Source organism: Elgaria multicarinata, chromosome 1 (genome assembly GCF_023053635.1).
Source record: "Elgaria multicarinata webbii isolate HBS135686 ecotype San Diego chromosome 1, rElgMul1.1.pri, whole genome shotgun sequence".
Classification (NCBI taxonomy): Eukaryota; Metazoa; Chordata; class Lepidosauria; order Squamata; family Anguidae; genus Elgaria; species Elgaria multicarinata.
The window spans coordinates 11180414-11206702 of record NC_086171.1 but is presented as its reverse complement, the minus strand read 5'-3'; the positions used below and the strand labels follow the sequence as shown (position 1 = coordinate 11206702).

At 40.9% G+C, this 26289-nt stretch overlaps 2 protein-coding genes across 2 annotated transcripts in view; one reads left to right on the top strand and one right to left on the bottom strand.

Annotated features, from left to right (window-relative positions):
- Window positions 1-26289, bottom strand: part of UMAD1 (UBAP1-MVB12-associated (UMA) domain containing 1) — a 261328-nt gene that overhangs the window by 149311 nt on the left and 85728 nt on the right. The window lies entirely within an intron of this gene.
- The window catches only part of COL28A1 (collagen type XXVIII alpha 1 chain), a 95800-nt gene that overhangs the window by 33678 nt on the left and 35833 nt on the right, over window positions 1-26289 (top strand). The window contains exons 12-21 of the mRNA XM_063123251.1: window positions 9533-9601; window positions 10794-10862; window positions 12815-12883; window positions 16493-16561; window positions 16940-17008; window positions 18920-18988; window positions 21805-21873; window positions 22497-22568; window positions 24002-24070; window positions 25489-25560. Of these exons, the coding sequence (XP_062979321.1) occupies window positions 9533-9601; window positions 10794-10862; window positions 12815-12883; window positions 16493-16561; window positions 16940-17008; window positions 18920-18988; window positions 21805-21873; window positions 22497-22568; window positions 24002-24070; window positions 25489-25560 (696 nt within the window). The remainder of the gene's footprint in view (window positions 1-9532; window positions 9602-10793; window positions 10863-12814; window positions 12884-16492; window positions 16562-16939; window positions 17009-18919; window positions 18989-21804; window positions 21874-22496; window positions 22569-24001; window positions 24071-25488; window positions 25561-26289) is intronic.

The following is a 26289-nucleotide window of genomic DNA, read 5'->3' as shown; positions in this document are numbered from 1 at the left end:
CAACAAGAGTTTCCGACTCCCAATGGTTTAACAAAAGTGACGACCCCCCCCCCCCCGCCCAAAAGCCCTTACCTCCTCCTAAATTAGGCTGCTGAAATCAAGAAAGCTTGGGGAGAAACCAGAAGTAGATTTGTATGTGGAAGGGTTTGTGTAGGAACTCCAGTCCTGCTACAGAAAACAGTCCTTTATTCCTTAATTTTATGTTTACCTTCCTGAGCCACTATTTTGCATTTGACTCCAGTTGGTGGACCTCAGACTTCTAGTGAAGAAACAAAGCCAAACCCATAACCCCATCGCAGCTCTATGTCACCCTGCACAATTTGAATCCCTAATGTTGAAATGCCATAGTTGAATGGTTGTCGAACTTGATCATATTTTTTTGCTGCGGTACAGAGGCCAGTAGGACATGAAGGGTAAAAGAGGAATGAAAAAGATGTGATTGGAGTAACAGGACCAAAAGCTTAAAGTCTAAGGAAAGGAGGTTCAGGATATAGGAACGTCAGAGCATCAGAAACTTTTTCAGATACTCGACCAGGTCCAAAGCTCCGATATGTACTTTGGTCCTTCATTTTGCTCATGGGAATGTCATACAAGCTGAAGCTTCTTTGTTCACTACAGTGAAGGAGGTTCACACAATCACAGAGGGAAAATAAAAGAAGGGATGTACATATTCTGTTAAATCTGTTCCATCTTGGTTTCATAGATTGCCAGACATCTTTCGTTTTGTCATCTGCTCGTTAACGGAATCAGGTTTTTTTTAGGGATGTATGAGGCTTTTGTTCAACATGTACAAAAATTTGTACTAGCTAATATGCACATTTGTGCAAATCCCCTTCCCTCCCCTACTTAAAAAAACAGCCTGCAAATCTGTGGAACCCCATGTGAGTTGGAAAAAAATGGTCCATTATAGAATCTGCAGGTTGGATTCATAGAAAGCTGAACTCATTTGAATCTACTGCAGTTTTCTTGACATCCCTGGGGTTGAGAGCTGATGACTGGCTATTTGTATTTAAGTTGATAGATGGGTAATCAATTGGGACACAGTTAACTAGAGAAAGCAGAGTTTGTAAGAGTTCTGGGAAGGACCATAGCTCAATGGTAGAGCATGTTTTGCATTCAGAAAATCCAAGTTCAATCCCTGGCATCTGTGGTTAAAATAATATGGTGACAGAGGAAACTCTATTAGAAACCCTGGAAAATTACTGTTAGTCTACTCTAGATGGAGACTAACTGTTAGATGGAGACTAACTTCCTGACTGTTAGAGCAGTATGACAATGGAATCAGTTACCTAGGGAGGTTGTGGGCTCTCCCACACTAGAGGCCTTCAAGAGGCAGCTGGACAACCATCTGTCAGGGATGCTTTAGGGTGAATTCCTGCATTGAGCAGGGGGTTGGACTCGATGGCCTTGTAGGCCCCTTCCAACTCTGCTATTCTATGATTCTATGATTCTATGAGAAATAACCTGACTTGTTTTAGAGACCTATCATCAATAGCTATTAGTCAAACAGTGAAATTGAACTTCCATGATATTTATTCCATGAATAAATAAATAATATTAAGAGGCCATCCACCTTTGCTTACCAGATGCTGAAAAAACACAACATGCAAACATTTTCATGTCTTGTTTGTGAGCCTTTCCAAGGAATCTGGCCTACTGCTTTTATAAACAGAAGTCTTGGCCATCTGGAACAATGGCATCCCAATGTTGAGTGACTGAGCTTCCTTGTATTTCTGTTTTTGTTTCTGTTACTTAAGAATTTTACCTTAAACTCTTTGTTTTTCCTCTGCTACCATGAGGACTAGAAGTATACTGTAAAATTATGAAAGGCGGTAAAGCCTCAGGGTGGAGATGTTTTGAACAGGACTTAGCTCCTTACCTCATGAATCCCTTGAAAACCTGGTACACTAGGTGTTGGTCCAAGGAAATTACCCACACTACAGTAATTGTCAGCTGACTCCCACAAGCCAATCCCAGTGCAACTAGACCGCCTTCTCTGGAACTCAACTCTCACCCCAGCCCTGACTCCACGACCCTGCCTCTGGGACTTTAGACTCAAATGTATTTGCTCTGGAATTGACCGTGCCTGTTTGCTTGGGTTGACACCTGACAACCGTTGATTAAGCCTGACAGATGCTGTACATCTTGGATTTCTAGTTTTGTGAAGGAGAGAAGGTCAAAAATTGCCAGATGTAGCCCCCTCCACTGTCACAGATAAAATGAGAGATATTTCTTTTGAAGTGGATTACATAAGAAAGGACCACATCTAGACACATCACAAGAGGAAAATGGCATCAGCGTCTTAGTCTTTCAAGCTCAAGTCAAGAAAATTTCCATAGCTGCATATATGTTAACTGCATTAGCAGCAGCTGAAAATCTGGTAAAAACCCAGGAGTTACTTGAAAGGGACTAATTAAGTGCATTTTACACAGCCAAGAAGAAAAAAACCCCAACCAATTATTTGATCTTCATGGGTTGGCTATTTTACATTCCGTTCAGGGACATATGCATGGACATGCACTTCCGGATAAAGCAAGGACAAACGAGTGTTTGAAGTTAGGAGATGTTCCATTCCGGATGATTTGTTGTACATGCTATTGGAATGGGATATTTGGAAAGCAGAAAACCAGCTTTGTAGGAAAGCTGCCAGCTCCAACGCAAAGTGAAAATCCTGTGTTGGTTGAAAGATTTCAGATGTTGGCATTCAGAACATTTCCACAAAAAGAGACTTACTGTTAATGTTATACATCCTCATGTGACATAGATATGGGAGAGAATTCCCGTAAAATTGTACGAAAACAAATGTGTGTTTTGTTTGGCTTTATAGTTCTGTTCAGGGATGTTGAACAGGGCCTATTTCCCAGGGACCTGGATGAATTTCTTAGAGCCTTGAGTGTCCATTAGTGTTAAGGAAGTTTTTTTTGGGGGGGGGGGGCCTTCAGCTTATTTAGAGCCTCGTGTGGCGCAGAGTGGTAAAGCAGCAGTTTCTGCAGCTGAAACTCTCCCCACGGCCTGAGTTCGATCCCAGCGGAAGCTGGTTTCAGGCAGCTGGCTCGGGTCAACTCAGCCTTCCATCCTCCCGAGGTCGGTAAAATGAGTACCCAGTTAGCTGGGGGAAAGGTAATAACGGCCGGGGAAGGCAACGGCAAACCACCCCGCTATAAGGCCTGCCAAGAAAACGTCAGCGAAAGCTGGTGTCCCTCCAAGAGTCAGTAATGACTCAGTGCTTGCACGAGAGGTTCCTTTCCTTTCTTCCTTCAGTTTATTTACCACACAGAGGGCAGTTTTCAAGGGAAATTGTACCTGGGGTGAGAAAGGTTAATTCTCTCCTTCTCACATGCTGCAACCCTGCTCCTAAGATCTTCCCCTGCATAGAAATGTAGCTTAGGGAACAAATATGTTTCCGATGGTTTGGATTTAGGTGCAAATTAATTGTAGAATTTATTTATTTATTTATTTATTTATTGAGATGATTTGGATGAGAAATTAATTGGCTTGCTTTGCCTCCTGTGGGATGTAAATAAATCCCAGTCGTTATTTCTAATCATACATACTGTATATAGATATAAATTCAGCATGTGCTAATTTTATGCAGGTTTGTGTCCTGTGGGCCTAGACCCTGAATCTTTTAAGTGCCTAGCAACATCCCTGGAACTGCCCTCCACTGCTTCAAAGTTGTGATTCTGTCATTCAGCAGATACTTGCTTGGGCATGAAAAGTCAATGAGTCTTAGAATGCTACATATGAATGCCATCTTATCCTATAGACTAATAATGAATGCATTCCCCAAGTGTGATACCATCCACATGCAAGAGGGAAATATCTTGCTCCTCTTTCATTTAGATTAGTTCTACACTAGTGCTTTTTATCAGTATTGAAGTGCACTGATAACTGTTGGGGCATATGACACATTCTGTATACCACTTTTCTAGCATTATTTCCTGATTTCTGTGCCGTATTTTCTAAAATATCCGAACAGATCTCAGTGACTGGGTTTGCACAACATACTAACCCACACTCAGTGGGACTTTTCAAACAACATGCACACCCACACTCAGTGGTTGAGTGTGGGTTGTTGCACCATGGGTAGTTGTTGAACTATGGGTTAGCGTGTTGTAGGAATCAGGACATTTTTCACAGGGTGGCTTGTTAACCCACACTCAACCACTGGGTTAGCGTGTATATCTCGTGTGTGCTATGTGATATACATGCAGACATGGATATAGTGGCATCATTATCAGATTGTATCAAAATGGCACAAGGTGTAGATCTGGCCTTAGTCTACACTATTACTAGATAATTCCCCTGCAACTCTGCCTCAGATATAATTGCCTGATTCCTTTGGTTAACATGAACCAGTGATCCAGGCTTATCTCCTTCCAGTCATGATGCTTACAGAAGTGAAGATGGTGAATCACACTGAGAGCAAATAGTTTTTACTTTTGTACAATTTCAATGTGAATCTTTTGGGGGCAACTGCATAGTATTCCTCTGATTTTAATTCATAAAACCGGGGTGGGGTCATAGTTCAATGGCAGAACCACTGTGTAGCATGCAGACTGTCCCAGGTGCAGACCATGCCATTTCTTTATGGATACATTTGTAGGTGGCTCCCTCAAAACCCCACAGCATCGCTGCTACGAGGCAAAAACGAAAAAGATGGCAGGAGGAAGCACGGGCTATCCAGCCAGGAAAAATCACAGCACCGGCAGCCATTCTACTTGTCAAACCTGATCCCTGCCTTGCATTCCCATGCTTACCCAGAGCTACACCCACTTGTGGATAACCCAAACTGAAGCCACCAGACACAAAAACAATGTGTCCTTAGAGCAAATTGAAATGTTGTGATAAATAGACCCTTTAAAAATGCGCAGTTTGAGCGTGGGGTGGGGGAAGCCCGATGTGGCTGTGAGTTGGTGACTGGGGCCATGGCTAGACCTAAAGGGCCTAGCAAGATGGAGGAGGGAGGATTTCACAATATGATTATTGCGAGATCTCCCCCTTGTCTACACGTGGTGCGCAATGTCCTAGGAGGAAGAGGGTGATGCGCCCACCATTTTTTTTAAAGGAGACGGAGCACACGAGCACTCAAGTGGAAAACAGTAAGTTTTTTAAAAAACAACAACAACCCCACTCCCTCAGAGCTCCTGAGGATCTTTGTGCCCCGTGCCCAGCTTCTGGTTCCTTGCGGTTACTCGTGAGGAGCCAGAACAACCTGCAGCGCCCGCCCATACGTTCCACAATCTTGGGATCATCCCAAGACTGGGAAAAATCCATGAAATAAGGGTAGGGCGATATCCCAGGGCAAGGGAAGGATCATTTCTCCCTGCTCCCAGGATCCCCTGTGCATCATGTGAATGCACAGGGATGATCCCGGGGCAACCCCCAGGATATCGGCTGGTCTAGCTATGCCCTGGGTCGTAGAAACAATGCAGCGTCACTGCGCAGCCACATATACACACACACACACACAAACACACAGGTAAAAGGAAGCTCAGAATGGCCTCTGCCTGCAGTTGTCCCTTCATGTAACTTTCACCATTCATTTCCCTTCAGAATTGGACATCGTTTAAAAGATGAGAAACTCTAGATACAATATCTTCTCTATTAGAATATTGGTGATTTGTGTTGTCTTTTATAGGACTTCATGAATCCTGCCATTGCAGAAACCCTGCCAAGATAATTAGAATGCAGAGAAGTATTAACTCTCATGTTATTCTTGGCTTTTCTTCTTTTCCCGCTGATGGGAAAAAAAGATTTCTTGTTGATGATTAACATCAAAGCATTAACTTTTTCACTACCAAAACAATTACATGTAACAGATTGTTGAAAAGCTCATATTTCTTCATTCTAAGTTTTGCCAATGCATACAGACATACAGGTATTCAATAGCACTTACTCACAGGTATCTGTGTGAAGGATTGCAGCCTTAACTAAGCATAAGAAAAAGAAAATTGATAGAAAATAAGGGGCATATTCTAATTTGAAAGAATTCCACAATCTATGGGGCTAAAGAATTTGGGAAGAGCCCTGCTATGCATGCAGCTGCCATAGTAGATACACTGGTGGGGGAAGAGTTCAATTGAACTTACTTCTAAGTAAGTATCTATAGAATTGTAGCCTTAGGTGGCAAACCTAAACACACTTACTGGTGAGTAAATCATGTTGAATACAGTAGGACTTACTTCCAAGTCAACATGGTTTGAATGATAAAGAGCACAATCCTATGCACGTTTAGACAGAAAAATGCTCAACACTTCACATCATTCCCCAGCCAGCACTATCAGCAGGGGAAAGCTGGGAATTGTCAGACTTTTTCTGCTGATGATTTAGCATGTACATACATCGAGAGAAGTGATTAATCCTCACTGGATCTTGCTATACATTTTGAGAGAATTGTAGAGAAATGGAGATGTTCTGAAATTTGACAAACCCCCTTTATAAATTCAATTACAACATTTGAAAGATGGAAAGACCAAATTCTTCCAAAATGTCTTGTCTGTTCATGCCTGTTGAACTATACAGGAAATGTAACCTCCTTTTTTGTTGCTATTGTAACTTCTACTAAATTAAAAGCACTGATAAAGCGTCTGTGTGCTCATTCATTGCAACATGGAGAATAAAATGTACAACTGGAAATGTATGTTTAGAAGTGTCCTAGTGAGAAAGGAAATATTTCCTGGAATGGGAAAATGATATTGTGTCAGAACACCTGCTATTTATTACATTCAGTCGAGTCACACAAGGATAACTCATGAATCAGAACTGTAAGACAGGGGCAGCAAAAGAGACATTGAGAAATCAAAAGTTATGCCTTCATCATAGCTGTGCCTGCTAAGAAAAGTAAATAATAATTTACCTACTTTATTTTATGTCCCTTCGTTATTTGCCTACTATTACTTATGATCATTTGTTAATTGGTGGGGATTTTAATGAGATTCTAGATCCAATTTTGGATAGGAGTATTCCCCCGTGGAAATTCCAATTTGTAATCCATTCAACAGTGAAGGCCTGTATGTCTGAGTTAGGTTTGATGATCGATGCATGGCATAATTTTATGTGAGCCGCCCAGAAAGCTTTGGCTATGGGGCAGTATACAAATGCAGTAAATAAATAAATAAATATAATTAGCGTTCTACAGGACGAGATTATACTTTTTTGGCGGGGGTGGGTGGGAGGAGTAAATCAAAATGGTTTTAGGGTTAGATTGTTTATTTATTTTTGCTTATTTTGGTTGTCTGTTGTTGCAAATAAAAAAAGAAGAAAAGGTAATAATAATGTCTGCTAAGAAGAGTAAATGATAGCAGTAATAATAATTATAAGGAATCGTGCTGAAAGGAATAATGGCAACATAAATCTAGGAAACAATCTATAATTCCATTTGAACAATTATGCTGGGGTAGGCAACCTGGTATCCTCCCGCTGTTTTGGAGTATAGATCCATAACTCCCAACCATTATGGCCAATGATTATAGATTATGGGAGTTGTAGTCCAAAACATCTGCAAGGCACCGGGTTGTCTATCCTTGAATTAGACTATGTGAAAGTACTTCTTCATGTGACATATGTAATTGCTTTATGGAATTCACCACCATAAGATGTGGTGATGGCCATGGGCTTAGATGAATCTTACATTTCCTGGTACAGAGGCATTTGCTGGGGAGCCACTGCAGAACAGGGCTGTTGCCCTCATGCTCTGTGCATAAGCTTCTCAGAATCCTCTTGCTAGCCACCATAGAAAATGGCACTGTGCCTGGTGGCCTTTGGCTTGATATATAGGGTTGGCCCTACCATTAGGCAGCATGGAACAGTTGCCTCAGGCAGCAGTTTCTGGGTGGTGGCAGTAGCAGGATGATGGAGGAGAGTGCCATGCAGCCTGCCCTGTTTCTCCTAAGCTAGCCTGCTGCCTTCAGGTGTGGTGGAGGATGCTATCGCATTGCCACTGTTGAAGAAGGATTCCCCTTCCAGTCCAGTCAAGATTTTGTACATGCAATGTGAGGGGGCACCATTTTGCTCTCTACCTCAGGAAGCAAAATGCCATGTCTCAGCCGTGTTGATCTAACATAATTCTTTTTATTTACAATTCTATACAATTTGAGGCAACACACTAAAAACAACCAATGAGGATTCTTTGAAGAGCTACTTCATGGGTTAGGGAAATAATAGGACACACTTTTTATCACAGGCACCCTGTGATATTTCCTCATCAATTCAGAGCCATGTAATGTCTTATGTAGCCCTCACTCATTATTTCAATTTTAAGTTCTGATGCCAAAAGCTGCAGTTGCTTATCTTTATCCATGAAAGCTTGAGTACTCATCTTCTCTGAAAATCCAGTCTGGTCAAATATCATAACACAACTTTTAAATTGGTGCTGGTTTTAAGCTTGGAATTGCCTTTATTTTCGAGACTTCCACAAATACTGGTTCTACCTGTTTTTTTCCTCTCAGAAATATATTGTGTAAGAAAATGGAATTTGTAATTCTGGGGAAGATAACAGATCTACAGTATGAATGGATCATTTAAAAATCCTGTGCTCATTGGATTGTCTCATAATATTAAGATGTTTACCTGAACCAATAGTCTGTAGACTAATGTGTACATACTATATAGGCATTTTATTTTAGGAATTACAGACAACAGTTCGGATGGGAGCCAATATTTGATGTGTCTATATCTACCTGTTCAAGCTTCTTGCTTTGTAAGACAAAGAGTGCATTTGGACAACACAATAACCCACAATGGCTTAAATAACCCATTGTGGGTTATCATGTTTTCTGTTGAGAATTTTTTGTCCATGATGAGTTATTTTCCCAAAATAACCCACTCTGATAACTCACAGTCTGTAGTAGGGGTTATTTAACCCACACTGGGTTCTCATGTCATCTGTCGGGCACCCTGGATTAATTTGCTCACCTATAGTGTTGCACAGCAAGAGGGATCATATAGTTCCCACTGCTCTATAAACCCTTGAAGGTTTGCAGGATTAGGACCACACCTAGTCAGAGGGTACCCAATTCACCTTCAAAATCCTGTGCAATTTCATCCAGGGGAGAGTTTTTTATTATTATTTATTTATTGCATTTTTATACCACCCAATAGCTGAAGCTCCCAAGTGCACCAAATAGAAGGTGACACAAATAAAACTTTGGAAAATAAGCAAAACCAAAGAAACAGTCAAAATTGTGCATTTCCCCAATAGCCTAAACTGCATAATTGCACAGGTACAAATTTGAAAAAATGCAAATTTGCATAATTGTGAATTTGCACAGTTGCGAATTTGCAAGAATTCGCACCTGCGCAATTGTCCATTTTATATTTGCAAAGGAAATTGTGTGATTTTTATGAGCCAATTTGCTTGCTGCTTCATACTCCAAAGTCAAAAAGATTATCAATGCTTGATTGGGTATTGTTGTAACCCTGGATACCATGGTTCCTGAATTCATCTCTTAAGTTTTCTTATTCATTAGGAACAAATGATCTTTTCCCATTATACAAGCTCCTCATTTGTTTATTTCTGGGTTTTTTTAAGGGTGATCCAGGCCCATCAGGTCCTTATGGTCCCACTGGAGTTCCTGGAATTGGATATCCAGGACCTAAGGTAATGTATAGGATCTACTGTAATTCATATTGGTGTCTGTGGTTATCTCCAAGTATGAGGTTGTTTGCATGTCTTATCTAAAATAATAATCCATTCCTGTTGTTTCTTCAAAAACATTTGGAGAAATGCTAAAATAGCTTGACTACAGCAACTATTAGTCATGGAATGACAAACTCTGTCCCTTGGCCCAAGACATGAACCAGAATGTTCAGATTACATGTTGCACAATGGCACAAAGACACCATTTTATGTATTGGCGTAAAAGGCAATAGTAGGAAGGGGTAAGTCACAACTACCTTGGCCCATACATGACAGTCATGAGGGCCCAGTTAAGGAACTAATGTATTTTTTAATCTCTAAATATCTATATTGCTGCAAATTAAAGCAATTTTTCATCTGCAGTTACATTGGTATCCATAGGTTTTCAATGAGACCTTGAACTTGCTTTAATTCATTGCTTCCTATGGTTAGGGCGATCATATGGAAACAAGGACAGGGCTCCTGTATCTTTAACAGTTGTATTGAAAAGAGAATTTCAGCAGGTATCACTTGTATGCATACAGCATCTAGTGAAATTCTCTCTTCATCACAACAGTTAAAGCTGCAGGAGCCCTGCCCTCTTTTGTATCTAGTCTGTATGTCTTTAGTATCCTTTTCATATGGTCACCCTATAGCCTATGGTAAACCAGTGTAGATAGCTTATGGTAAACCATTCTTCTGAATTTTCAGTTTTTTGTTACAAAGTGTACAGAACAGAGTGATAACATGTACGATTATACTGTTTTATTCTCAGCATTGTTTGAATGCCAGATATAGTAAAGGTCTTAGGAGTTCATAAATATATGTGAGAAAAGGTGAAATGTGAGTGTCTCTTACTTTTTTATAAAGGCACATTGGAGAGGTCAAAGGCTAGTTTAAATAGTTAAATTAAAGGATGAGATCAATCTAAAAGTAAAAGTAGTGCAGCCCCGTATTGTGCATGTTTCCAGGATTGTAGCCTACATTATATTTCACATTAACTGTTCATAATTATGATGATATCATTTCATTAAACTTTTTATGATATAGCATTATGTCTGTTTGAATCAAATGATTAAAATATGTCCACTCATTCCTTTCTGTTCCTGTCTTAGAAAATGGATTCTGAATGGTAGCCAACATTGTCTTTATTTTCTAAATCTTATTTTACAAGGGTGATAGAGGTCAGGAAGGAAGAATTGGGCTGCCAGGACCAATTGGAATTGGTGAGCCAGGGTTAACGGTAAGTCAATCTGTCAAGTTCTGGAAAGGAGTTTAAGAGATTTAAGAATGGATGTTTGGTTGAAAAACGGCAGCAGTGTTTGTTGAATCTTTCAGCAGCATGTGAACATTTTCAGTTTGTCTACGGAGAATGTTTTTCTTTTAATGTAGAATATATACTAGGGTTAATAGTAACAACAAAGACAAATGTAAACTGCAAAGGTTCTGATTCCTGCAAGTGAGAGACCAATATGTAAGAGACCAACTGGAGCTGAGCAATTGAAATAATACTTATACTATTGGTGAAATAATACTTACACTATTGGTAGAATAGTTGCAGGTTACCTGGAAATAAATAGCACAATGCACTGGGAAATTTAATCTATTTGTTTTCCATCTTTCAACTGAGGCACTCAAGGAGGTGTACATGGCTCTCCCCCTTTCCCATAATATCCTCACAACCACCCTGTGAAGTAGGTTAGGCTGAGATTCAATGAATGGCCCAAAGTCACCCAGTGAGCACTTTATGATTATGTGGATATTTGAACCTGTGTCTCACCAGTCCTAATCCTTCTACTCACTGTGCTACATTGGTTTGTAAATCCTATTCACATAAATAGGATTATTTTGATGGAACGTGTGCAGGAGAACCTCCTGATTGTACTGAAATATATTATTGCTCCAACCCAGCTATTTTAGATGGCACTAGAGCTCCTATGAGAAGCTCTACTATCTGCTAGAGCTGCCCCCATTATTTTTTATAGAGGCAGTACATCCACATGTGCATTCCAGTACATCTTATGATTTGGTCTTTAGCTCATTATAGAATGATTTTTCCCTATTACATAGTCTTCTTTGTGTATCTACTGCTATTTGTTAACAGCAGAAAATGGCAAGATATATGGATTTTTATTTTCAGATTCTTTGAATTACTTTTCTAATCCATTTGACATTTTAAAATGATTTGACAAATGCAGTACTCTGTAATTCACACCTGTGACCACATGCATGCCATTATGTGGTTGTTGTTGTTGTTGTTGTTGTTGTTAGATAATATGCTTGTCCTATCAGGTGGAAAGTGTAACATCAGAAGTAGCACTGGTAGTCTGTTTTTGAAGGGCGTTTATTTTGTTAAAGAGCATACTTTACAGAGTGCATAGTTAAACTATGGAATTCACTGTCACGGGATGTAGTGATGGCCACCAATATAAATGGCTTTAAAAGGGGGTTGAATAAATTCCTGGAAGAAAAGGCTATCAATGGCTTCTAGTCCTGATGGCTGTATGCTATCTCCAGTTGCTGGGGAACATGGGTGAGAAGGTGCTGTCGCACTCATTCCTGCTTTTCCTATAGGCTGTTTGGCCCCTGTGTGAATAGAATGCTGGACTGGATAGACCCTTGGTCCGATCCAGCATGGCTCTTATGTTCTTACATATTTAGTATCGCTTCATCAGTTTTATGATGTATACCATCCTTAACCAAACCTCCAGATGTTTTGGTCTTCAACTCCCATTATCCCCAGCCAGCAGGGCCAACGGTCAGGAATGATGAGAGTTGTAGTTCAAAAGGGTACCAGGTTGAGGAAGGCTGGTGTACGTATTGTCGCTTCCAACCCACAGCCCTGACATGCATGCAGGGGCTTTGTTGCCCACCATGGTCTTCAGTAGCATTCCACAACTCTGAAGTAAATGGTGGGCAGCTCCTACCTCTGTAGAGAGCTCCATGTGTGAATTGGAGCCCCACAGGGCTTTGTATCACTAAACCAGGGATGCACAACGGTTTTACAGCTCCCAACTGCTTTTCCCCACAGTGGCTGGGACAAGAGTCACTGGGAGTGGTGGGAGGAGGCTTTCTTCAGCACTAATCAGGGAAACCCTGTTTTTATCTCTGTTCAATTTCAGATTTAATTGCCCTGTAAATTAAATACCTTTAAATTTCCATTTTTAAACTCTGAACACTGTCTTTCAAACTCAGGGGCCACGTGGTCCTGAGGGTGTACAAGGTGAAAGAGGCCCACCAGGAGAAGGACTCCCTGGACAGAAGGTAAATATTTTCCATTTCACTAAACGTATTATCTCCCCCTTGGTCTCCTCTTTGCATGAATGTCTAGGAATGCATTGATTCCCCAATATCATCTTACCACAAGCATATTTCTCCACATTGACCAAGGGTTACCATTTAGGAGTGCAGAAGAGGAGTTCCCCCTGCCTTTTCTGTTCCATGGCATATATGATGCGATGATCCCTCAGTAACCACCCATATCTGTGCCAAACTTGCTGGTTTCAATAAAGTGTTTTCCACAGTGAAAATTGTTGAAACAATTAGGACATCATAACACCTGGTTCCTGAATGGTTTTCTCTTCACCATTCCTAGAACAGGGCATTTCTTTAGTCTAGTAAGCCTTATCAGGCAAATGATATCAGCAGTTCCCTGCTTTTGGAACACTTTGTGGTGGTGGCTTTTTGGTGGCGATGAGAGAAAAAAGGTCCTCTTCCAGCACTGGTCCTACCATTACACAAAGAGAGGTGGCCATCTCAGGTATCAGATTTTGAGTGACATGAAAGGGTAGCAAGCCATCCAGAGTTTTACCTGTAGATCCTGATCTACTTTTGCCCCCATCCCCTGATTTATAGGGCATGGTTTCCTGTGCCTGAAATAGCTTCCTTCAGTAGCTGTGATGAGACAAGCAAGTTCACATCTGTCCTTAGTTATTCTGGCTGTTCTCAAACTTTCAAAGTGGACCTGGTTTCTCAGAGTCTCCATTCCACTCTGACCTAACTCTTAAAGATGATACCATTTAGTATTCCATGTTGGGAAATTCTAACACCAAGGAATGTTCTAATGAATCTCTGTGGACACTTGCGTCTTCATGGACGATCACCACCAGCTTCTGGAAATAAAATATGTAAACCTTCTGAGGAACTAATCAGTTTAAAAATATAACAACAATGATTAATTGTGGAAATTAAAGCAGTGTTTATGTCCTGTTCCCACATATATCCTGTCCTAGCAGATATGCACCGGAAGATTCACAGCCCCCTGTGGCTTGAGATGGCTCTCTTGTTTTTCTAGTGTTTCCTCCTTCAGTATATAATATGCACATCTTTTATACACTGATCCCTAATTCAAAATTTGCCTACAACTTTTTATGATCTTTAGACTTAATTCCCACCCACCCCTAGTAGGTTGTGCAGGAAAGGGTCACTGAAATGATAAAAGCTTGTCAATAGTTCCCCCATGGTGAATAAAAATTGCTACTGTGGGACTAAGAATAGGAGAGGCAAGTGTAAGACGATTACAGAAATTAAGTAGATGACATTTTTCCATACATGGGCTGGGAAAGGGGGGGAAAGGTATTGGGGAAAATTCATTTGCTTAACTTTTTCAGGGCTGGTTGCTGGTACAGGAAAAGAAGCAAGGGCAATTAAAAAAAACACTGACAACCAAAAGGCAGCCTTGTTGATACAGACACAATTTAGTAACCCTCAAAAATGTTAAATATCCTTCCTGCTATCACATGTCTGTGTTAGTAATTTGCAGCCTAAAAGAAAAACAACAACAACAACAACAACAACAACAGGCAAAACAAATCCTTACTGGGTTAGTCACCTGGAAGCAATTTTTATTCACCATGGGTGAACATCCAAGTGGCTATTCACAAGCCTGTCCAAGGAGATCATCCAGTAGAAACTTGGCTTCTCTTTTCCATATCATGTGAAGCTTTCAGATTGTCATGGCAAAAGATATAATATCCCAGTATTAAGTGAGATAGATATTGTGTTAGAGGATGAAGAGGATTTTCTCCTAGAAAATCATGGTGAACTCCTTTTTGCTTCATGCTCACGGTCTAAGGCCCAGTTCACCCATGCAGTCAGCAGTGTGGTAGCCACGGGAGAACACAACTACACAGAGACTGCTGCATCTGGTAAGCTATTTATGTGAGCAGGTTTCTCCAAAATTCAGGCAATGTTTATATTTATTAAATTTACATCCCTCCTTTCCACCAAAATTAGTGCTCTAGGTAGCTAACAATAAAATACAAATGAAATAACAAAAATGTAATTAAAACATCAACACTCAAACAACAATGCATCCCAATAAAAATACATAAATTCAAACAGCATATAAGGAGAGAAAGATCTGAGAAGGATCTGAGAAAGAAGAGGGAGGAAAAAAACCCAACACCTACCAAATTAAAACTTCTGCAAGCAGTAAATCACCTTAAATGCCAAAAGTGTGTCAGAATAAAAAAAAATGTCTTTGCCTGCTGTCTGAAGGGCAACAGAGACAAAGCTAACCTGGCCTTCCTTAGCAGGGAGTTCCAGAGCTTGGGAGCAGCCACCAAGAAAGCCCCCTCTTGGGTTCCTGACAGCCCTTTGATAGTGGTGGAGTAGGGAGAACAGCCTTCCCAGGCAAGCTCAAAAGGGAGAATCCAGTCTTTCCAATAGCCTGGTCTGAAGTTGTGTGGGGCTTTATAGGTCATATAACCAACCAAAACGTGCTGGCAACCCATGAAACTGTTGTTACAAGGGAGTCATGTGCTCCCTATAACCGTCCACAGCATTCTGGATCAGCTGAAGCTTCCAAACGCTTTTCAAAGACTGCTCCATGTGAAGCCTTTCACAGTAGTCCACTGACTGCCATATGTAGTGTTGGGAAGGAATTTCTTGTAAAAGTTGGATGAATTAAGAATTAATGAATTCTTCCTTTAAACCTTCCAGCACAGTTTGGTGTGTTTAAGCCATGTTGACTGTTTAAACCAGGGGTGTAGAACCTCAGATCCGGGATCTTAACCCAGCCCTCGTGGGGTCCCAATCCGTCCTCTCCCTCCTGGGATTCCCCAGATGGCTATGCTCTCTTGCCCTGACCACTAATTGCTTGGAGGTTTCTCAACTTTTGTGCTGTAAAAGCTTGAAGCTAGCATATGCTGGTATTTTAGGCTCCACCCCTTTTGCCTTCAGCCCTTCCCACCATTGGAATGTGGCCCCCGAGAGCTTCTTTGAAATGGAATTTGGCCCCCCAGGCTGAAAAGGGTTCAACACCCTTGGTTTAAACTCTTCCTTGCCAATACAGAACTGCTAGCCATGCTGGCTGGCTAGGTTTATTTATTATTTCTTTCTTTATAATATTTATATACCACTCCATATCTAAAATAGATTCTGGAGCAGCGCACATAGGAATAAAACAGTAAAAAGATTACAACAGCAAATTAAAATTGATCAATTTAAAAGGAAATACCAATAAACAATGGTGGCTGATCATTTGAGGAATGCTTCCTTAAAAAGGAAAGTTCTCAGGAGGCACCGGAAGCAGCCTAGTGTTGGCGACCTTCAGGGGCAGGGAGTTCCAAAAAGAAGGGGCCACCACACTAAAGACTCTTGTCCTGGTGGACTCCAATCAGGCCATCGGTCCATGGGGAACCACCAGGAGCATGCCCTCCAATGACCTCAGTGACGGGGCAGGTTGGTAAACAAGAAGGCGTTATCTCAGGTATCCTGGTCACAAGTTATTTAGGTTGGGAAAGGCTGAACTAGATTAAAGAACTGAAACTTGCTGTGAAGTAATTTCTGATTACACGTTTGGTGGTTTTACAGGAGTCTTGAGGGACTACTGAAAGAGCTTCAGTTAACATTAGTGTCAAATATTTCCAGGGTGAAAAAGGTTCCGAAGGGCCAGCAGGACCAGTTGGAGCACCAGGCCTATCCATCAAAGGCGTTAAGGTACAATGTATAGGACCAACGTTATAAATTGTATACTGCCATGCCGACTATGCCCCAAGAAACTGAAGGGCAGGGAATAAATTTGGAATCAATGAATGTAGGGGAAATATACAGAACAGTTGCTTAGATTGTGAAGTAGGCCTAGATTTGATGCCATAAACATACACATTGATCCTGACTGCGTTCTGACTTGGTCTGATGACTTTCCCAAATGTTCTCTATCCCATGGTCTTTTCTCCCAGGAAATGTTCCTTCTGAATAGTTTGTGAGTTAATATGCAATCAAGGCATTGCAAGTTAAAAATAGTTTGATGATGATCATGATCATGATGATGCTTTGATTAAAACTATAATTTATGAGAGCACGTTTTTCATACAGGGCGAGCGAGGGATGGGTGGAACGCAAGGTCCTATGGGACCACCTGGAGCTGGCATCCAAGGAGATCAGGTAAATGCATGAGGGTAATAACTCATTTTGGCTAGGTATTTTTGTTGGTTTATGAACATATATGGGCATCAATGTTATTCCTATTGATGGCAACAACACTGTAAAACCACAGCCAAGTGAAATGTATTGGGTCCTTTGGAACTGTCCAGTCCTGATACACTTCCATGTTTGGGTAATTTAACTCAGGGGTCAACTTGACTGCATACATATTTGAACTCTGATTCATAATCCAGTACTTGGAATTAAGGCAGCACACAGTTTCATTAAACCCACCAATGTTTTTAGGGTTGACAATCAGGATGGCCTTCTTCTCAGAAGTCAGAACTAAGTTTATTGAAGGACAGGCAGACCAAATGACCCAGTGGTGTTTGCTTTAAAGCATTGGCATCAGTAAGTAACATACTCATAGTGGGGTATTACTTTTTATGCAACAGAGCATCATTTTTACATGGCATGTCACAACAGGTGTTCAAAATAACCAGTGTCAAAAAATGAGCAGATCCATTCAATAGAATATAATGAATTATTGTAATATGCAAGGATTTTGGGGTGAAATCATCCACATTTAGTTTGGTTTTTGCTTTTGTTCTTTGCCCCACCAACAATAACACAATATTTTTTGCAACTTGGAAGTATTTCCCTGAAACTGACAGATGTAAACCTGAGTAAAGAGCTCAAAGTTTGGCCCTGGAGCAGGAAAATAAAGTATATTTATTTCATTTTGTAAATCAGTAAATTTTATTGAGCTGTAGAACGAAGCTGAGCACAATGAATGTATCCATCAATGACTGGTCTTGGTTGTTAAAAACAATAATCCATGGTTTTCATTTGTTGGTATTTCTTATTTTTAATTACTTTAATGTTTTAAAGTATATTTGTTTTAGTTATGATGACCATTTGTACATAGGGGCCATAGCTCAGTACAGAACACGCACACTGGCCTGGTTCATTTGTAATGAGAAGCCGCGGTGGGTGAATTTCCCCATGGAGTTTCTCATTGCAGCGGCAGCTTCCATTTTGAATATTTGGGGTGCAGTGAACTCAGCAAGAGTGGGTTGTTGGGGTGGTTGACAAGCCACCCACAACCCTAAAATAGCCCATGAGTTCTGGATGGCTTGTCAACTACCCCAACACTCCACCCTTACTGGGTTCACATATAATGAGAAGCTGCTGCAGCAGATGCTTGTGTTGCCAACCTGATGCCCATGGGCGCCATAACCTACCATGGCTAATAAGCTATGATTGGCTGAAGTGATCATGTCAACCAAGTTATTGCATGCAGGTTCAATCGTTGGCATCTCCAAGTTAAAGGATCAAAAGGGATTCCTCGAGGAGATGGGGCTTAATACTTACAATACAAAACGTAGCCTAATTATGTAAATGATGTGTGAAAAGAACTTTTGGGAGTCGTGAACCTTTCAACCTATTCTTTTGGCATCAAGGTTTCTAATACAAAACATAAGACAAAAGGAATTTCAGGCAACGAGGGGGAAAAACAAGGAACGTTTAAGAGTGTTCTGAATTCACAAGTGAACACACAGTTGTGGGCCAATTCACATGGCACAAGGGTAGTTGACAAGCTGCAGTGGCTTGTTAACCAACCTGTGTGTGCTGGGCCAATTTACATAATTGCCCTCTCTGGGCATGTCTTCTTGTGTTGTTTGAACCCGGCAAGGGTAGCTTGTTGGGGTGGGTCTATAAACCACCTAGAACCAATGCCACACACACACTAAGTTAGGATGATGAGCTGTAGTGAACATGCGAACCCAGTCACTGGGATTTGCAGTACATATCTGTGACCTCATTCCCTTGTGCTTGTAAGGTGTTCTTTTCAGTATCATTGACATTCTTTTCAGTATCATTAGTATCTGACAGATCAATATTTATGAACTGAACACTGTATCTTTTTAGGGTGTTCCAGGTCTGAAAGGTGCACCTGGGGTGAAAGGGTCGCGAGGCATGGGCCTACCTGGGGCAAAGGTAGTATTTAAACTTAATATATTGTACAATGGAACAATTTCAGACTTGAGGTCATAGGGCCTTTGAGACATGCAATTTGCAGCTAAAGAGAATTTTGTTTTATTAATTGGTTGTGTGACTGATGTTTAAAGCAGGCTTTCAACAGTGGTATATCTATTGATACCTGTAGATGTCTGTGTGAAATGTGGATGAATGTGTGGTAGGAAGCTGCACCTGTCTGCAGAGGACATATTGTTATAAACATAGAGATGAAGGTCAGGGGAACCAAAATGGGACTCCTAAATGGTCCTTGCCTGGGCAGAAAGATAGGGCAAGAATTTACATTTTCTTTGCCCAGGTAACAGAAAGGCTCTACTGGTCCTTGACACTTACGTCAAACTAGATGTGACATAGCAACCATACATGTGCATTACCTGTTTAAATATAAAATGGGAGTGTAGGGGTCTACCCTTTACATGAAAAGGAGCATGCAGGGGAGACAAGTGAAAACTACTCCATACAGTCTCCAGCTGCTTTGATTCTGGATCTAATACAAGAAATAAGCTAGGTTGGGAGAAAAATGCTTAAAGCAGCAGAGTACGCCAGGTTATGGCAAGGAAGGACAGCTTATTTTGCTCCTGTTTCCTCCATGCTCCTTTTCATGTAACAAAAAGACACACATGTTTTATATGTGAGCGAGCTGACATGAGTATAATTTACAGGTGGCTGGAGGACTTGACATTAAGCCTGGGAGTTGTAATCCAAAATTCTGGAGAGCATCGGGCTGGGAAAGATAGCTTCTAACCAAAGTGATGCTGATATTAGCTCAGTTATCTGAGGCCACAGCTAGACCTAAGGTTTATCCTGGGATCATCCAGGGTTCGCCCCTGCCTGGGCACTGGATCCCCTGTGTCACCTAGATGAACAGGTTTGACCCCTGGACGATCCAGGGATAAACCTTAGGTCTAACTATGGCCTGAGTGTCTTTAGATGATTGTTTTATCACATGCTCGTGTCTGGCTACTCACGGATCTCTGCAGGTCAATTTGATGACGCAGTGATCATCCTGCACATCTCCCTCTTCTTCTGGTTTCTTTTCGTGTTACAAAATAAGACCTGGAAAATCAGTTTCTTCTTGGCTCTAATGATAATTGGGGCCATTTCCTGCTGTATGCAGGAGAAGCATACAACAGGAAATGGTGCCATGTGGTTGCTACTTGCTTCCTTTTTGTTCCTTGTATGAAGAAAGATGAAACTGCTTGTCTCTGTTGAGGGAGAGAAGCAAGAGACAAAGGGATGGCAGGGAAACACGATTTCCCCTTCTCCCCCATCTGAAAACGCTCTTTTAGAAATTAAACTCTTCTACGAAATATCTCTTCCCAAGGATCTCTCCTCCTAAATATCTGCTTGATCTGTACCTACGTGACTAACTGAAAATGTAAGTGGATAAATACAAGATGCTCTCATCACTCCAAATGCTCTCTCTCAGACAATTTTTTTTCTGGTCAAAGATAAATAATTTCTTAAAGGATGTTACTCGATGGGAGCAACAGAATGAAAACACTGGGTTCTTTTTCTCTTTCTTTTTTTGAACCACATTCCATCCTTGACCTTTGTGGGAAATATCTGCAATATCAGTGGGTGATCTCTTCTGAGTTGTACATGACCACGTTCTGACCAAAGCTTAAGGCTTTCTCTTGGTTGTTAAAAAACAACAACACATAACGTTATATATTAAAAGTACAATAATTATTGTCAGTGCTGAGGACATTGGCCATAATCTGGAATCTTGTTTCAGTCTTTTCCCTTTAGTCTATTCTGTTACTGTGAAATACAATATTGGCTCCTTCCAGCTTGTGTTCTTAGTCTCTGCATATTCTGCTGGGACCAGAAATAGTGTGGCCAAAGTGGAATTTGTTTCCTTCTATTTATTGTCTGAGTCTGGCAGTGGATATTAGTAGGAAAAGGAGATCCCTCATCACTTTCTCTTTTCTGTAGAGGGGCAAAGAGGAAGTAAACAAAGACCACGTGGCCCATTCAGGGGCCATTTTTATTGCTCTACTTTTCCTGCACATAGCAGGAGATCACGGCACATTCCATTTTTAATTTAAAAAGTCAGATTAAAAGGGGTCTATTTTGTGATGGAAAAACAAGCAGAAAGAGCGGGAAGCACACAGGAGGTGGACATCGTCGTCTAAAGGTCATTCGCACATCCGTAATTGGACGAGCAGGTGATAAAATGCTCATCTGATGAACCTCATGGACTCAGGAGATTTTTTTCAAACCCAACCAGCATGTTTCAAAGATGAATTTTACAGACATTTAGGCATTCCTGTTACCAGTATTTATTCGCAGCGTAAATTTGTTTGCAGTCCTGTAACAAAAGTTTTACCTTAGTTGAAGCTGTCTAGATTCCCTGCTCCAAATTAACACTAGCAGCACTCTATTACACAGCAAGGATCATGGAGGATAAGGCTATCAATGGCTACTAGCCATGACAGCTAATGCCATATATTCCCTCCAATGTCAGAGGCAGTATGCTAGGGAACGTGGGGTGGAGGGTGCTATGGCACTCATGTCCTCCTTTTGGGCTGATCCGGTTGGCCGCTCTGTAAATAGAATTCTAGATTAGATACAACTTTGGCCTGATCTGGCATGGCTCTTCTTACGTTCACAAGCATCTGGAAATGCCCTTAAACACTTGGTTGCCAAGAGATGATTAAACCTTTGACTGTTATAAATAAAATTATAAACAAATAAATAAAAATAAGACTTATTGTATTAATACCAAATTCGGATATCATATCTGTACTTAAGATAAATGTTGTTGTTTCAAGGGACAAGAAGGTGCAGCTGGACTAAAAGGAGATGTGGGAGCACCAGGAATTGGACTACCTGGACCTAAGGTGAGCCTGTTTCACACACATACCTAGAATGTGTTGACTTCTTACCCAGGGAAATGAAGCCTCCAAACTTCTTTTCAGGATGTGGGTCTGGCAATCGCATAACACTCAGGGTTGCTTCTTGTGATGTTTTTCGAAGTCTGGTCCAGGCACCAGAGTACAAAATATATGCCTGTTGCAGCCATTGTTAATAGCATGCGAGTATTAATCAATAGCACTGTTTCTTGGCAACAGTACCGGCTCCAGGATTAGGGGAGCCCTTGGGCAAGATGGCCTCAGTGATCCCCTGCCTGAATGGGTCCACCTCCTCCTTGCTTCTGCCTGTTCGCTTGTGTTTTCCCTCTGGATTCAACTCGTACAAATGCCCAGAGGCAAATGAAGGATGTGTCTCCTTCTCTTTGCCTGGTCACTGTTTTTATGCTTGGAGAGGGTAAATGAACAAGCAGTGACAGCAAAGAGAATATTAAAGCACGTTAAAGTACTGTATATATTTCTGAGATAAAAGAAACAACCCTTTGCTATCTTTCAGGCCTACGAAGTCACATTTTAGGCACCAGAATAAAAAATAATGTAACTTTACCAAATTAATCCAACTGTGTGTTGAAACTTTGCTTCTTCTTTCAAAGGGCGAGCCAGGAAGACCAGGATTTCCAGGAGAAAGTGGGAAAGCAGGACTAATGGGAATAGCAGGGAAAAAGGTAACACGGTTTTGTTTATGGTACATACAGATATCAGCCTAAAACGTAAAGTCAAGTTTCAGTCATGTGCACTCCTCCTCCTCGCCAATTTGGTAGATTTGATTCCTTTATATTTGATTCCTCGCTCTCCTTTATTCCTCATATTGAGGCAGTAGCTAAATCCTGTCGTTTTTTCCTGTATAATATTGCCAGGATTTGATCATTTTTGTCTGTCTCTTCTGCCAAGACTCTTGTTCATGCATTGGTTATTTCTCGTTTGGACTACTGCAACCTTCTTCTCACTGGCCTTCCTTCTTCTCACATCAGTCCGTTGGTTTCTGTTCACCACTCTGCTGCTAAGATCATCTTCTTGGCTCGCCGCTCTGACCATGTTACTCCACTTCTGAAATCTCTTCATTGGCTTCAATTCACTTCAGAATCCAATATAAACTTCTCCTGTTGACCTACAAAGCTTTTCACTGTCTAGCTCCTTCCTATCTTTCCTCTCTCATCTCACACTATTCCCCCGCTCGCGCTCTTCGCTCCTCTGATGCCATATTTCTCACCTGCCCAAGGGTCTCCACTTCCCTTGCTCGGCTTCGTCCATTTTCTTCGGCTGCCCCTTACGCCTGGAACGCTCTTCCAGAACATTTGAGAACTACAAGTTCAATCGCAGCTTTTAAAGTTCAGCTAAAAACTTTTCTTTTTCCTAAAGCTTTTAAAACTTGAATTGTTCTGACTTTTATACTGCCTGTTTGGTGCATTCTCTTCCCCTCCTTATTGCTTTATTATGATTTTATTAGAATGTAAGCCTATGCGGCAGGGTCTTGCTATTTATTGTTTTACTCTGTACAGCACCATGTACATTAATGGTGCTATATAAATAATAATAATAATAATAATAATAATAATATAATAATAGAAGGTTTGTTCAGTTTCAGTCAGGCCAAATCTTATTTGTGCCACTTGCCATTTTTCATCCCCGCTGGGTTTCAATCAGAACCAGTTGGAATTCTAAAGGATCTATCCAAGATGCTGACTCCTGTCCCTTAAGTGGGTTTGGCAGCTTGGATAGCTCCTTTAGAGCTCTGGCAGGTTCTGATTGAAAACCAGAGCGAATTCACAGCCCCATTGACATCGGAGCCACCAGCCTCCATTGGTTTCAGGGGAAAGGCTGCTGACCCCCTCCCCACGGTATCTGCTCTCTATCTAATACTGAGGCCAGCTCTGCTGTGAAGACTCTTTGTTCCCCAAGTCTTTGAATCCTTAATATGTGTTATGTTGCTGACATTTTAATCTTCTTGATACTTTATACCTGTTTTAACATGTTGTTTGGTATGTTATTTATTTTCTTACTTTATGTAAGCTACCCGTGAAATACAATTTTATTGAAGGGTGTAATAGAAATGTATAAATACTGGATGAAATGAATACCCTTATTTTATTTACCTCAGGGGGAACAAGGACTGCCTGGTGCAAGAGGCCCAGAGGGATTGCCAGGAAAAGGGGACATGGGCCCAAAGGTATGATTTAATATGTGTTTTGGAAGTGTGAAGAGAGGTAAAAAAAAATCCTCAATGAACAAATTTGTATGACTGCAAATTTTGCATAGTGATGTGTCTTCACTAATATTTTCTAGTTCAAATATTTTCAACACTAGAGTGCCAGCATGGTATAGTAGTTATAATGTTAGACTGGCACTTTGGAGACCTGGGTTCTAGACCCCACTCAGCCGTGAAGTTCATTGAGTGAAAAAAGCCGGGTTATAAATGTAACAACAACAAATAAATAAGAAAATACTTCTTTTACAAATCACTGAAGGAGATCTGGAAGCAGCTTTAGGTAGTTATGCTGTTAGTCAAAGTAACTGGATATGACAAATAGTGGTTTTACATGAGGAGAAAAAGACATCTCAACTTAAGGGAGCTTCAAGACAGATGCAGCCCACAAGGCTTCAACTCCCAGATCACAGTTAGACTGTTCCTTTATTAGTGACCTTTCAAGTTCTCCAGACCTCTACATCAGGTTGGATCTTAAGCAAAGCAGCAGGGTGGGGGTGGAGGAGAGAGAAAAAGCTGCAGTCCCATGCTTGGTGGGGAAAGCTGGGATTTGTAGGACATTTTTCTGTCTAAATATGGATAGGATTGCATCTTAAATGTTGAAGCCAAGGTCTGCATCTAGTCACAATTTGTAAGATGGAGTGTAGGAGGCAGCAAACCTTAGGGTGCGATCTTCTATACACTTAGGGTGCATCCTATGCATGCTTAGACAGAAAAATAAGTCCTATAACTCCCAGCATTCCCCAGCCGGGTGGCTGAGCAATCCTGGGAGTTGTAGGATTTTTTTTTTGTCTAAATATGCATAGGATCGCACCCCTATCTGAACTTAATGGGACTTATTTCCGAACAGACATGCATAGGATTGTCTTGTCAATTGGATTAGGCGTTAGTAGCTGCTTTGCAGGTTTCAGACTGAACCTCTGACTGCTGGGACAAAGAAACAAATAATGGCTGATTTTTCCATTTTTGAAAGTATAACATCTAGTATCTACCCAGCAGGTCTTGCAATTAATTTGTGTGTCTCTTTCCAGAAACTAGAAAAACAGCTTGCCAGGGAAGTGTTTGGGACCTTTTACTGTTTGGAGATGACAAATGCCTGGCATTTAATTTTTGGTAGCCTTTGAGACCCCATTCCAAGACAGCTGTTTATTATTTCCATTGTGTTGGCCTGATCTGAAAAGTATTCAGAAACAGAAGTGCTAGTTAACCAGTTCAGGCTGTCATCTAATATCTGTGCTTTCATTATATATTTCTCTCTCCCCACCCCCAACCCAATTTATCCATCCATTCATCCATCGATCGACCCATCTATCCACTTATCTATCTATCTCAGGTGAAAACAACTTTGTACTGATACTGGGCTTTGGATTTTTTTTGGTCAGGGTGAAGATGGACAAAAAGGGGCTCAAGGACTGGATGGTCCAAAAGGTATTGCAGGGCCCTCGGGACCAAAGGTATGTTTGGTTCATTTCTGTATTGCTTCACCCTGTATGGGCTCTGTATACTAAAGGTGGTCTGACTATTTCTGTTGGTATTTGACCTCTTGTGTTCCATTGCAATCTTGGGGTCAAACCAGACATTTCTTTAAAGATGCAGTTGTTAGCTATGTCTTGCTTTCAGTTTTACTCTAGAGTAGGTACAGGTACCCTGATACAGATTGGGACTGCAGGATTACTATTTCTTATTGCAGAATAGTAATACATTTGCTTTTGTATATAAGAAATTCTAATTGTGGCATTGCCAGAAGAAGACCAACTGATGGTCGAAATGTGTTTTGCATTTATTTATATATAAGTTTTTTCATGCTTATTTAATTGTGTGTGTGTGTGTATGGAGAGAGAGAAATGCATTGGGGATGCATTATGATCAATTGCTGTCCATCTGTGTTAGTTCAGAAAACTGAGATGACCCTTGAAGTCTGTTCTAATGTTGTGACTCAGCCATTTTATTTTTTGTTTTACTTTATTATTTTATTTATTTATTTATTGCATTTCTATAGTGCTCAACAGCACAAAATTAAACCAGCTGATCAACGGATATCCTATGGGTTGGATTTCATACTTATAGTAGACGTATTGAAAACAATCACAACTAATGCAAGTCCCATTGATTTTAATGGCTCTATTCTCAGTATGAGACCCAAACCATAGGATATTCGTATATCAGCTGGTTTAGTTTTGTGC